The sequence below is a fragment of the Falco punctatus genome (genome assembly GCF_963210335.1).
Source record: "Falco punctatus genome assembly, contig: scaffold_52, whole genome shotgun sequence".
Taxonomy (NCBI): Eukaryota; Metazoa; Chordata; class Aves; order Falconiformes; family Falconidae; genus Falco; species Falco punctatus.
In genome coordinates, this window is record NW_027660219.1 from 652131 (window position 1) to 665180 (window position 13050).

Here is a 13050-nt window from a genome sequence, read left to right on the forward strand (position 1 = left end):
CAGCTCGGCACTCCTTCAGCAGGCAGTGCTGCCGCGGAAGCACCCGGGGAGACACAGCGATGGAAAAACAATCTCAAGAATTGTGAGGTGTCCCAGAGCAGGTGGCATTGACCGTCAACCCTCTCCCCTTCAATCACCCAGCATCCTCACTGAAGTGCAGCCCCCAAACACAGGGAACAAAAGCCCAGGGTGACAGCTTGTTGCTCTCCGTTAAGAGCCCCGGACAGGCTCCAGCATGGGCGCAGGGAGCACGCCGAGGTCTGGACAACCAAACAACAGCATTCAACCACACACAGCGGCAAGGTGGCTGTAACGCGGGCTCAGGACACAGCGCCTGGTTGTCTGGGCTGACGCAGATGCTCAGGGATGCACCATGTGCTCTGGTGAACCCAGGCTGAGGCAGCAGAAGTTGGGGTCACAGCAGCCTTGTGTCCCTCAGGTGCAGCTCTTCCTGGCCCGGCAGCACACATGCCCCCTGAAGCTCAGCTATAAGAGCAAGTTCCTTGCCGCTAAGGGCCTGCCCCCCCGGCGATGCGGGTAGAAAGGAACCTCGGGAAGGCTCATCCTTTGTCCCCCTCTTTGCAGGGAACCCTTCAAGCACAGCCTCCACCCCAAAGATCTCGTTGCCCTGCCAGGGAGGGCACAGTCCCCCTCACCTCCAGTCGGATCTTCTTCTCAATGTTGAGAGCCTTTGTGGGCTTGAAATACAGATGCACGTCAAACTCCGTGCGCGGACCAACGATGCCCTCACGTTGTGACACGGAGAAGTCCTCGCCCAGGTTTTCCAGCCCACAGAGCCGCCAGGCCACAGGCAGCAGGGTGCTGTTTCGCAGGACCAGGGTCTTGCTGTCCTCCCTGCAGAGGCAGAAAGACACCCTGCACCAGCTGCTCGATGGTCAGGATAGGCCTTGCAACTGAATGCATCTTGGAGCAGCCCTATGCATTAGTTTATATATATATCTTTATCTATACACATCCAGTATTTATAGTATCCATAACATTAGTTAAGTGTTTTCTCTGTGTCACAAGTCTCAGAGGTGAGGTCCTGGGGAAGGGCTGGGTGCTAACGGTGTATCCAACAGAAGGGACATAAGGAGGAGCAACTGCACTGCTCTCCGAACCAGCAGACGAGATACAAATGAATCAAGATGCCCATTGCACCACGTTGCTGGGGGGCTACAGAGCTTGCGGCTGTCCTGAGAGAACCAAGCCAGCAAGCAACGGTGAGCAAGAGACCGGGAACTGCTGGCAGAAAGAGGGACGCCAGCCCAACATCCAGCCTGAAGGGCCATGCAGCCAGCCAGAGAGGCTGAAGGGGAGCTCACCGACAGCACCCGTCCCCAGCAGAGGGGCCGTGGGATGACTGACCTGTGCAGAAGCAGCCTGTTGAAATGCACGCGCTTGGGGCTGACCCTCAGCTCCACCTTCACCCCCTGGCAGCACAGGGGGAAGACCACCGGCTCTGGGTTCTCCTTAATGCGGCAGACGAGCTTGTCTTCCACCAGACCAGCTGAAGTGGGGTACGCCCAAATGCTCAGCTTCTAGCCCCGTCCCCGAAACAAGAAATACAGAAGAGCACTCAGTGAGCAGGAGGAATGGCTCCTGGGCACTTACACCAGTGCCTGCCCTACCTGCTGTCCCCTACCTGCTTCTCGTTCGGTTTCAGCCTCATGCTGGGAGGTTCTACAAGGAACGTGTCCACCTTGAGATCGCGCTCAAAGGAGAAATGCGCCTCTACTTCCAAGGGGGTGACGTTGAGGATGGTTATCGTCTCACAGTTGCTGGGACAGTCCAGTGCCTTGTACCTGTCCGCAAAAGGGGAGAAGGCTGCAGAGGAGACCGTCGCCTTCATCCCACACCAAGGAAAGCGCCATGTCCTGGCAGCGGGAGGCTGCACTGCAAGACCATGTTCCAACAAGCAGGCCAAGAAAAAGGATCATTTTCAGGGGCACACTGGATGCTATGTGTGTCCATCCTTGCGTTACTTTGATGTCCACCCCTGTACTTGGTGCCTCCAGCCCAGACACGTGATGATGCACAGGCCACTTAAAGAGCATTTTACAAATTAGAAATTCAAAGATGCCTGGAAAAACAGAGGTACTGCAGGCACGTGGGTTCTCCCCCTTTCTTTGTTGGGTTTCCTTCCCTGCAGGGTAGAAAGAAATGCTCTTGGAAAGAGCTTTTAAAAATAGTTTAGCTTTTGTCTTCCAAAACAGTCACGAGATTGCCTTGTATTTCACAGGTTAGCTCAAAGCCTGAGGGAAGGAAATAGAGAGGATTCATTCCCAAGAGGAATGCTGAATTTAAAAAAAACGTCCCTTCCCTCGGGTATGGAGCAGATTTGGGAGTTAAAGGGTTAAAAAGCACAAACAGAAACCCAAGGCCATGCAGCAGCCTGACTAAAGATCCTCTTTTGGTTTTTGAACTGTTTTGATTTCATTTGCTTGGGTTGTCAAAATACCACTAGCTCTCCAGAGCTCCCATGAAGAGGACAACTTAATTTCTACTATTGAAAAAAAAAGCTATGTTAAAAATAGAAATGCGCCAGCAGCTACAATGGCAACTTTTTCAGGCAGACTTTGTCCAGCATTGAGGACGGGGAAACAGAATTTCCATTTTCATTCCTCTGCAGATCCCCCACGCCCCCATATCGGCAGGTCGAATCATAAGGCCTTACTAATATTACAAACGGATGAATGTTTTACAAAACCATCAGCAGAGTAATTGCTTGTTCAGTCCACCTGTAGAGCTCAAAGCACTTTTAAAAAACACCATAAAGTTCATTTCGTAGGTGGCGAAGCTGAGATGTGGCGGGGGGACACAAGCTGCTCCAAGTGACCTTCAGGCTGGAAGCAGCACATGGCTCTGGCCACCAAGGCACCCACCAGGGAGGAAGATCAGCTCCGTCTCTCCCCTGCTCCTCCAGGACTCACTTGCCCATCATCTGCTCAAGTTCACACATCTGTGGCCCTTCAGCCCCCTGCATCTCCCAGGCAGGTCTCCACCTGGGCCTGCCCTGAATTGTGCCTCTGGGACGGCTCGTCCCCAGACGTGTCCGTGACAGCACGAGGCCCTGGAGGTGCCATCCCAACGTCCCATGCTGTGCAGGCAGCACATCAGGATGCTCGCTCAGGGCGGGGAGCACGTACCAGTCTCTTGACTTCCCACACAGCAGCGGTCCAAAGTGGAAGACACCCGTCTCCATGACATACTGCTTGAAGACAATGTCATCGTCTCCCTTGCTCTTCCTTCGGTGGGGAAACACCAGCCTGGGCAGAGAAAACAGGGAATGAAGAGCTGTGAGATGCTCCAAGTAGAAAACCTGGTCAGAAAGCCGTAACCCTTACTGGTGGCCGCGGTACCAGTACGCCCAGCTCCAGGCATGGGACAAGATGCTGGGCGGCTCAGGCAGCATGCTCTGCCCGAGCCAGAAGGTCACCGGGGTACAAGGGGCAGCCCTGGCTCTGAGCCCAGGGGGGAGCAGCGTGGGAGGCTGCCAGGGGCAAGCCTTACCGTGGGTCTTGGCTGATGGTGGGGTACAGGCAGGTGCCCCTGCAGGGCAGCTGGTACAGTCGCTTTGTCCCCAGGATCTCGAAACGCAGCGTCTGCTCAAACTGGCCCAGCACCGTGGAGCTGAAGTGGACCTTCAGTTCCACCTCGCCGCGGGCAGGCACTATCCACCGGCAGCTGCTCAGCCTGGCAGTTAAAGAGAGGGCTTCAGACACGGCTAATGAGCAAACAAGACGAGGAGGAGGGTTGTGGACTCGCCATCCCACGGAGGCACCAACAGAGGGGCCCTGAGGAGCTGGGGATGACAGACCTCACTTGACAGGGTGGCCGCGAAGCAGAAGGATCTCCTCAGCCCTCAGCTCACCTGACATGTCTCGGCGGGGATGGGACCGTGTCCTCGCCGCTTTGGTGCGCCCCAGGAGAAGATACGGGTCCTTCCCTGTCCAGCCCCTGGAGACATCTCCTGCCCTGACTGGAGCTCTGCTTCTCTCTCGCAGCCTCCCAGCTGCCCGCAGCTTTCTCCTCGCTCGACTGGCTCCTCACAGGGGCGACCTGCTCCTCTGCGGTCTGAGCCACAAGGGGAGGGAGAAAACAGAGAGGTGAGACCTGCCCCGAGACATCCCCCTCCGGGAAAGCAAGCTGTGGGTTTGTTAACAATTAGGGGAAGCACTAAATAAACAACCACATCTGCCCAGGGACTTGGTCTTCCTCATCAGGTTTAGTTTTGCCTACAACACTCTCCTTGCCCAGGACCTCAAGGCAAGGCGAGGGCTTGAGGGGTTTTTTTAAACCGTTATTCTCATCTTACAGACATCACAGTGATCCTTCCCCACCCACCCCCCTGCCCTGGCACCTTCACTTCGGGCACAACGGGGGCATCCACGAGACTTACGGCAGCATTCTTGTCTTCTTCTGCAGTGGCGCCTTCTGGCACAACAAAGACAAAGTGCTTGAGGGCTTCTCCTGCTGCAGGGGCCATCCGCTCTGCCGGGTAGTGGATCACGGAGTAGAAAGCAGTAGGGGGAATGGGAAGCCCGGAGGGACCCAGTCCAAGGCTATCCAGGACCTAAAGCGTAAGAGAAAACCCTGTTTGTACCCCTGTCACCTTCATCCTCACACTCACTCCTTAAAGGCACGGAGCTTTCGGCAATGTGGTGGGGCTTTATTTATATGGGGCACAGCGCTTCTTCATGCCCAGTGGAGTGGGTCCAGAGCAGTGCCAGGACCTACAAGTGGGACCTCGAGAGAAACCTCTCCCTGGAGTGACTCAGCTGAAGGAAACCTGAGCTGCCCTGCCCTGGGACCATTTGCAATGATTTCCAGGCTGGGAAATTCTCTCAACAGACGGGATGCTTGTACAGAGAGCACTCCTGCTTCCCACCCACCTGAGGGATGGTGAGAACCTCCCCAGCCATGGGGCTGCTGCGGAGCCATTGTGGAACATCATCGGTGGCCTGGACCGGGGCCCAGGAGCACGGCAGGCTCAGCCTCCGAGCCTCACAGGGCTCTACCTGCTCTGCCGCTGGCAGCTCGCTGCTCTCCAGGATCTTCCTAGTCATATCTTCTGAGCCCAGCACCTGGATGTCCAAGCAGGGCACCCCGACACCCTGGCCTCTGGCTGACCCTTTTGCACCTTCCCCTTCCAGCTGAGGTATTCTGGCATCCTCAAGAGCCTTCAGTTTTGCCAGATGCTCTTTCTCCAGCCTCTCCTGATGCTCCTTCTCTCTGTCCCTCCAGCTCCTGGGGCTGGATGCGTGCTGGGGCTGCTCTTCTGCTGGGTGCCGTGCGTCCTCGTGGTTCAGGGGGAACAGCAGGATACCCTGAACCCTGTCCCAGGATGCCAAAATACGCGCAACATCCCTCTGCGACGTCTCGTAGATATTAAACCTCAGGGCCAAGTTCTCGCTGTCACTCTGGGCCTCATTTTTTGTTTCCCCCTCTTCCAGGTCTGTGGGGTGTGCAGCCGCTGCCAGGTGGGCATCCATCAGGGTGACCTTGCTCTGCTTTTGCTCATCTTCCTTTGTGCAGCGTGCAACAGAGCCCAGGCGCTTCCTTACAGATCGTGTCTTGACCACCCCCTTGGTGACCTCCGACCTCTGGCTGTTGGATGTGTTGGTGTTGCTGGTGGGACTGTTCATGCCCTGGGCAGGAAGAGCAAAAAAAGCAGGGAGCATTTCAAAGCACTGACTCAGGTGCTGTAGGGCAGCAATGATCTTTACAATAGCACCCCAAACCTCGCTCGAGACCTGTGCTAGGCACCCTACAAATCCCAGTTCAGAACATAGCTGGTACCCAGTTTAGCTCAACAAACCAAACTCTTCAGTGTCAGACTGATGAGGGGTCCTGCAAACCAGCTGAGGAACAGAACAGGTTCCCAAACCAAGCAGAGAACTTAAGACACCTCCTTACTCCCGTGCAGTCCTCTGGGTTCATTTCTGGTGCGCTGAGCATCCCTGTGGCTGGCTGATTCTTTGCAAAGTCTGCCTGCTTCTTTGCAAAGTCTGCCTGCTAATGAATACCTAAGGCCTGGGGGCATCTCCTGCCAGACATGTAGGAAAAGACCCCACATCCCAGACAGATCATGGCTCACAGGTGTAAGTCACAGGCAGAGTGGGAAGAAACGCTGGACTAAAACTACCTAGGGCTTCAGTAGTCAATATGTGGAGTTACATGAAGCCAGGACTCAAAGGCAGCATGATCTTAGTAGAGCAGCTCTAGCAGCAAACCCATGGGAAGACACCCCGGTGCAGCAGCAGCACGATCAGACCCCGGTGGTTGTTTCCCAGCGCAGCCCCACATGTTGCTCCTGCCAGGTGCTCGTCCCCAGCACTGCGTGGGGCTCCCTGAGGCACGGCACAGCTCCGTAGGAAGGTCCCCAGGGCTTTCAGTCATCTCTGTAAACAACCACGCACCTGCCTGACATCAGGCCGGCTTTCCCTCCTCAAAGCATTCTCTTGGTCTTTTCCAGTCTTTCTCTTCCCCTGCTCAGAATTCTTCAGCTCTTCCTCCTTCAAGCGTTCCAGCTCCTGCTGACGCTTTTCCTGAAGCTCTCGAGCTAGCTGCTCCATCTCCCTTCAGCAAGCCAAACAGAAAACACGCCCGAGAGTCACCACCAGAAGTCTGGGCTTGCCGCCATCCCAGCTGGTCCTGCACTTCATTCCCTGACCCTGAGGCCAGGCAGAACCGTTAGGCCATCTCTGTGGACCTCCCTCAGCCTGGGGAGGCTGGGAATATCCCAAGTGAGGAGAGGTGGGAGGGGACCTCCAGGGCCAGCCAAACCTCAGCCTTGCTTCATAAGGGCAGCCTGGGCTGAACGAAGTGCGGAAACACACGCTCGCTTTAAGCGGGTCCCCCTCCCAGTTTCGGACTTAGCCTGCGCATCCTCCTCAACCCCTGCGGCCTCCCCTCCTGGGCTGCTTTGCTGGATCAGAGCTTCTCCCAGGCTGACCTGCTGCTGCAGCTGAGGGTGAGCCCAAGAGCCACCGGCTTCTATGGCCGGTGTCGCTCAGGAAGGAAAAACCTGGGAGATCAGCAAGGACTTCCCCTACGGCAGGACTGGGATCTAAACCAAGCCAGCACGGCTGTGCCTCACACCAAGCCACACCACAACCCCTCTGGTGTGGGGAAGAAGGGGGTGAAGATGAGAATCAACGTAATTAACTTAGAGACACTTCTAAGGAGCAGCGGCCAGGCAAGCCCAGAGCCCAGGTGCCGGCAGCCACCGTCTAAACCCGCGGGCTCCCCGCTCAGCTGGAGAGAAGATGTTCTCTCCCGGGAGGAAGGGCCTTCCTCTGCTGGGAACCTGGGGGTGGAACTGCCCACTTGGAGCAGACCCTTTCGGGCCTTCGCTCCGTGACCCCTCTGAGCTCAACCGAGGTCTCCGGAGCAGGAAAACCCTGCAGGGGCACCCTCCTGGGGAGTTACAGGTGCACAGACCTCTGCCTCCTCTCGCGCTGGACTTGGCGTATCTGGTTATGAAGCTGAATTTTCTGCTCCGCAGTGAGGGCATCATACTCATCCTCGTCCATCTCCCAGAGACGTTCTCTCTCCCTGCGGGCAGCTTCTTCCTGCTCCCGTCCTTCAGCCAAGGCCAGAGGAGAAACCATTAGCAGAGCTTGCTGTTGGGGGTGAGCTGCCAGGATTCACAGCTGTGTCCCGAGCCAGCCGATCATCCTGCCAGGAGGTGCTGGAGAGCTCACAGCCCTGCTCCAAAATTCAGATCAGCCCCTGAACTATCAACAGTTCACGGCGAGTTCCCGCGCCTTGCCTGGCTCCTGCGCACCAGCGTGGCGGGCAGCTGCTGCTGCTGCTTCGGTCCTGAGCCACAACAGCTGGCACTTGTGCCCAGGCTTTCACGGTAGAGACCAAGGGAAGTCTTCACAGCCTCAGCTCTGCTCTGCTGCATTTTAAGCAACTGTGAGCTGAGCGCTGGCTACACCCAGGCAGAAGGTGGAAGGATTAATAAGACCACTTCTTACAAGCTCTGCTGGTAACCCAGATACACACAGATAAGGCTGAGTGCTTGACAGGGAAGATTTGAGAGGTGCGGAGATGAAAAGTCTCACCTTCCTGCTCTTTTGCAGCTGTCTCCCTGGCTTTAAAGGACACATAATCCTGGAACAGGTTCACGACATAGATGTGAGGCCGATTTCCAACAGCTTTGAGCAGGCAGAGGAGAGCAGATGCCATGTTGTGCGCAAAGAGGGTTTCCAGGCCATCAAACACCACGCCCTGGTAGCAGTCACTCAGCTGCGAATAAAGTTGAAAAGGAACAGCTTTTCTAGCCAGCTGTGGCACACACGGGGCTCTCAGCCAGTCAGTAAATGTCCACTGTCAGCAGATGTCAAAGGACACCAGCCATCGTTGTGTCCAGCGCATCGGCCCAGACAAGCTCTGATCTTTCCCCACGTTCTGCCACCTTGGGGCATCTGCAGCTTCCCCCAAGGATCCCTGCGTGCAGCTCGGGGCTCCTCCGAGAGCAGATACAGACCTCCTCTCCAAACTGCCTCGCTGCCTGTCTCTGCGGAGCAGGAACGCAGCATCTGCCCCCACCCCACCCCACCCCACGTACCTGGAGCCTTTCGGAGAGGATGGCCACCAGCAAGTCCTCGGGCAGCACGCAGCTCAGACAGCCCAGCCCTCCCTCTGTGCTGCCACCGATGCTCAGCCATCGCTGCGCAGGGACGCAGGGAAGGGGAGGGTGGAGATGAGAAATGGAGGAGCCCTGCAATGTTGAACGCCACAAGTAAACCAAACCACTTGGGTAACCCCTGAACAGTTCCAACTGCTGGGCTTGCAGCCAGGGTTTCCCACTAGCGGGAGGCTCGAACCAACCCTGCAGGCCAGCAGCTCCAGGGGACAACCCTGGAGGACACATCCCGTGGCTTGCAAGCCCCCGGCACAGCATCCCGCAGCTTTGCCCACTGCCTGCGGCCACATTAGCCAGGACTGCACTTTGCCAACAAACTGTTGAGGCCCAGTCGAGATTTCTGCCAGAGCACAGGGGTTTGTTCCCACCCCAAGCATGCCCAGCTGGCGCTCTGCACCACACACCCACACACCAGCCCCCACTCTAAGCAGCCCCTTCGCTTCTCAGATGCAACAGAAAGGACCCAGGCATTACCCAGCGCAGATCACGCTTCACCTGGCAGCTTGTCGAATCCCTTCGATGCTGTTCCCGGGATTGGGATGCACGGCCATGCGGCTTCCTCTTGCTTGCTGCAGTGCTCACCGGCCTTTGGGAACTCGGGGACTGCAGGCTGCCGTCCTCCTCAGAGCTGGACTGGCGCAGCGCTGAGCTGTGCCCGGCCTTGGCGCGGCACTGCACGCTGAGAGACACATCTGCATTGTGACCTGCAGAGGGGACAGACAGCTCAGCGGGGCTGGCGATGGGTGCTGCGGGGAGCAAGCAGGCACCTTCCACCCCTGGCAGGGACACAGCACTTGTCCCCCAGCCTGCTGGGCACTAGCAGCGCTGCTCTCCAGAAGCAGCTCCTGCCCTGCTTCCCTTACTAGCACGATAAAGCTGAGAGAGGACGGAAAGGCCAGAGAGTTTGTCGTGCACAGCCCCGTGTCCCTCCTTAATAAACATGCACACAGGTGACACTTCGCACAGCAGCTCCCCTATGGATCAAGCCAAAGATTCGTCCCCCAGCACCATCATTTTCCTACCTTGCACCCATCCTGCCTTCTCCCGTGGAGACTGTAACGGGCAGCCCTGCCCCAGCAGCATCACCCATCTCCATGGAAGCTAAACCCTCTGCCTGGGACAACCCCACCTGGCACCCAGAGCCTTTTCCCTTCCACCAGCTCCCAACCACCCAGGTTCAAAGCTGAGCAATGTAAAACGTCCCCTGCCAAGGCCAGCGTCTGGCCTCACCCTGCAGAGCTCAGGGCAACAACTGCCCAAGAAAGTTTCCCCAAAGTCTCCAGTCTCACATGGAGCACAGCACAGCACGTGCCAGCTCCGCAACCTGACAGTGTCAGTATAGGGGGAAAAAAAAATACATTTCCAGAGAAAAAGAGCTCATCTGCAGTGCGTCTCATCCAAAACTCCTCCAAGAGGTTATTCTTCCCTTCCTCTCATGTCTGTGAAGCCACACTCACAGTCAGTCACCTAGAGCTTAATGAGCCACTTCGGAGGGTTATTCCTTGTTCAAGCGGGCAGCAGTTCTGCCTGATGGCCACAGGGAGCAAGCTGGATTCAGCTCGGAGAAAATGTGTTTATAAAGCTCTGAGAAAGGTATGGGTGTACTTCACCACTCCCAGAAAAAGGAACGTGTGTCAAGAAGCCCAGAGGCAGTAAAAATGCCTTTGTCTGACCCCTCAAAACAGAGCTTCTTATTCACCCGAGCTGTGTTATGAAATGGCTCTGCATTTCTACACGCTTGCACCCGTGCTCCCCAAGAGACCCAAGGGCTGCCAAACTCCTCTGGAGCAAGCAGAAGCAGGTGGCCATGGTGGGTTTCCAAAGCGCCGCTCTGCGCCCAGTGTTCCTCCTTACCCTCATCCTCTGTCTCCTTGTGGCTCTGCTCAGCGGCAGCCCTGATGCACAGCTCCCGGGCACGGAGCCCTGCCGCGCTGCTCCCGTCAGAGATGGCTTCTGTCACCACGGCGTCGATGGACAAGCAGGCAGCGCCGTAATATTTGGACAGGGCGACCGCTGCCGCTGTCTTTCCTTGAGAGAGAGAGGAAGGCGGCTTGGTGACATTTGCAGGTGAAGCATTCTCAGCGACAGGCTCTGGAAAGCCCCCCCAGAGGCTTTGCAGGTTTCAAGGACGTTCAGAAAGCACATGTCCCTTTAGGGGACACCACGAGGGAGGCAGCTTCAGCACGGTCAGAAGCGCTGAACTCCAGAGCCAGGTGGATCGCCTCCACCTCCGGTTCAGCCCAGGACTTTGTCCCTTGTGGTGTGACCTCAGCCCTGGGCCAGGACATTGTTTCGAGCCCTGGCCCACCACCACCGTTCGCTACCCTGTGCTGGTGGGTGCCAGCTGGGCGCAGTCTGGGGGTCAGCATGGGCTAGGGGCTGCTCCCATGAGGAAACACGGGCACCAGGCAATGTGGTCCCATGCAGCAAGAGGGACATGGCCACCCCATCTGGGGGGACAAGAGCCTAGCTATAGGGACACAAGATGAGCCACACCACTGGCACCAGCTAGGCAGAGGCCTGGGACCGTTTCACGGACCAGCAGAGCTGTGGCTTGCCTCGCTTCGCTTCAACTGGCCGACCAAGCACCACGGCCCACCAGGATAAGTCTCTCCTGCTTCCCGCTCTCCTTGCAGCCAACAGCTCACGCACCTGTCCGAGGTGCCCCATGGACGATGATGACGATCCCTCTGCGGCTTCCGCCTGTGCGCCGTTCGGCAGAGATATCGATGCCCAGGTGGCGGGCGATGGCCCTACGGACAGGGCTGTCGGCCAGCTCTCCTGCAGCCTCCTTGCTGCTGCTGGTGCTCTGCTGGTGCTCTGCTGTGTAGAACCAGGTAGAAAAGTCAGCCTCCTGCCTCCCTGGGACCCTGATCGCCCTCCCCATCCCCTCAGACCCTGGGAGAGGAGACTGCTGCAAGCAATGTCACAGCCCAGATCTCATCGTGCCCGTCCTCGAGGCTCGCGCAGATCCAGCTGCTGGCGAAGGGGCCTGTTCAGAGCACAGTAAGTGGGGTGGCAGGAGGAGGAAAGAGCATCTGGCAACACCCAGGAGGCCTGGGCCACATCTTCCATGAACCCTCCCCACGGTCCTCATGGGAGTTTGGTCCCGGGTCCTGGTGCCTAAGGGGGGTGACAGGTGCAACTGGGCATTGGGAACAGTCCCGAGGGAGATGGCACCAGGCTGCAGTGAAGCAATGGAGGTGGCACTGAAGTCCACCGCTGGGGCCCTTTTGCCACAACGGACAAAATAGGTGAAGAGCTTCGGGTTACCACCCGTCCCGCGTCTTTCCTTAACACCTTCCTCCTCCTCTTCCCCACATTCAGATTCTGAATTCACCCTGTTGGACTGGCTTTCATCGAAAAGGGAGGGGGGAACGACCGAGCTACGGGGTGAGGTGCTGCCAACAACCCCAGCGGAGTGCTTTCTGCCCCCATCTGACAGGTGCCAGGCACCTTCAGAGCTGGCCGAGGAGGAAGGACGTGGGGAAGGAATGGCAACCTGCTCTTGGCCATTCCCACTTTGCAGGGCCACAAGCAAAAGCAAAACTCTCCTAAGGAGGGAGACTCCCAAGGCACCGAGGAGCCTGTCCAGGGGTATTCTGAGCTTGTGCTTGTGTTGCCGCGAAGGAACAAATCTAAACCAGCTCGTTATATTAGACTTGGTCCTACAGGCTGAAGAACTCATCTGAGCTTGCTCTTTGTGGCTGAGGGACACAAGGGGACACCCTGATGATTTCCCCAGTGTGTGGCAGTAAGATATGAGCTTGCTTTAGCTGCACTCAGAGCTGCGAGAGGATGCGTCTTACAAGCCACAGGTTTTCACCTAGCAATTCCTCCACCAAGCTGGGGAACAGGCGGCTGCTAAAAGCACGGGCTTTCCGTGGAGAATGAGGTCATGGAGAACTCGGGGTACGCAGCCTGGACTCCCTGCTGTGTCCACACTCAGGACAGACCATGCCAAACCCTCACCCTTGTCCTGGTCCGCTGGGTCCCCAGTCTTGGGCTTTGCTTGATCATCCTGCAGCCCCTTCTGGTCCTGAGAGTACTCCAGCACCTCTGGGGGCAGCTTCTCACCCGGGCCACGCAGAGGCAGCAACAAGGTGTTGCGGCTGTCGTAGTCTTTCAGCATGCGCAGGACCTGTGCGCGGAGGGACGAGAAACCACATACAGGAGGGGTTTCTTGACCACACGAACACACTGCCCAGCCAACCAGTCTTCTCCCTCATGCCTTCCTCCCAGCACGGACTACCCAAGCACCCCCCTCGGCCTGGCAGCAGGGCTGGCTGCCCCTCAAGTGCCACCAGGCTGTGCCCTGGGGACTGCCTCCATCTCCCTGGCGCAAGCCCGGGAATGCCACCACAGCACTGTGAAGCTACGGCAGCACGCAC

The 13050-nt window shown here is 57.3% G+C and overlaps 1 protein-coding gene and 1 long non-coding RNA gene across 2 annotated transcripts in view; one reads left to right on the plus strand and one right to left on the minus strand.

Annotated features, from left to right (window-relative positions):
• Nucleotides 1–13050, plus strand: part of LOC308057581 — a 309793-nt gene that overhangs the window by 177677 nt on the left and 119066 nt on the right. The gene's annotated exons all lie outside the window — the stretch shown is intronic.
• The window catches only part of LOC308057572 (hydrocephalus-inducing protein homolog), a gene marked incomplete at both ends in the record, with an annotated part of 97928 nt that overhangs the window by 10398 nt on the left and 74480 nt on the right, over nucleotides 1–13050 (minus strand). The window contains 17 exons of the mRNA XM_080411650.1: nucleotides 657–855; nucleotides 1369–1541; nucleotides 1646–1934; nucleotides 3150–3269; nucleotides 3514–3696; nucleotides 3875–4077; nucleotides 4403–4576; nucleotides 5022–5809; nucleotides 6527–6582; nucleotides 7447–7588; nucleotides 8076–8259; nucleotides 8582–9082; nucleotides 9242–9363; nucleotides 9477–9535; nucleotides 10270–10687; nucleotides 11312–11482; nucleotides 12632–12800. Coding sequence (XP_080267776.1) covers nucleotides 657–855; nucleotides 1369–1541; nucleotides 1646–1934; nucleotides 3150–3269; nucleotides 3514–3696; nucleotides 3875–4077; nucleotides 4403–4576; nucleotides 5022–5809; nucleotides 6527–6582; nucleotides 7447–7588; nucleotides 8076–8259; nucleotides 8582–9082; nucleotides 9242–9363; nucleotides 9477–9535; nucleotides 10270–10687; nucleotides 11312–11482; nucleotides 12632–12800 — 3951 coding nt within the window. The remainder of the gene's footprint in view (nucleotides 1–656; nucleotides 856–1368; nucleotides 1542–1645; nucleotides 1935–3149; nucleotides 3270–3513; nucleotides 3697–3874; nucleotides 4078–4402; nucleotides 4577–5021; nucleotides 5810–6526; nucleotides 6583–7446; nucleotides 7589–8075; nucleotides 8260–8581; nucleotides 9083–9241; nucleotides 9364–9476; nucleotides 9536–10269; nucleotides 10688–11311; nucleotides 11483–12631; nucleotides 12801–13050) is intronic.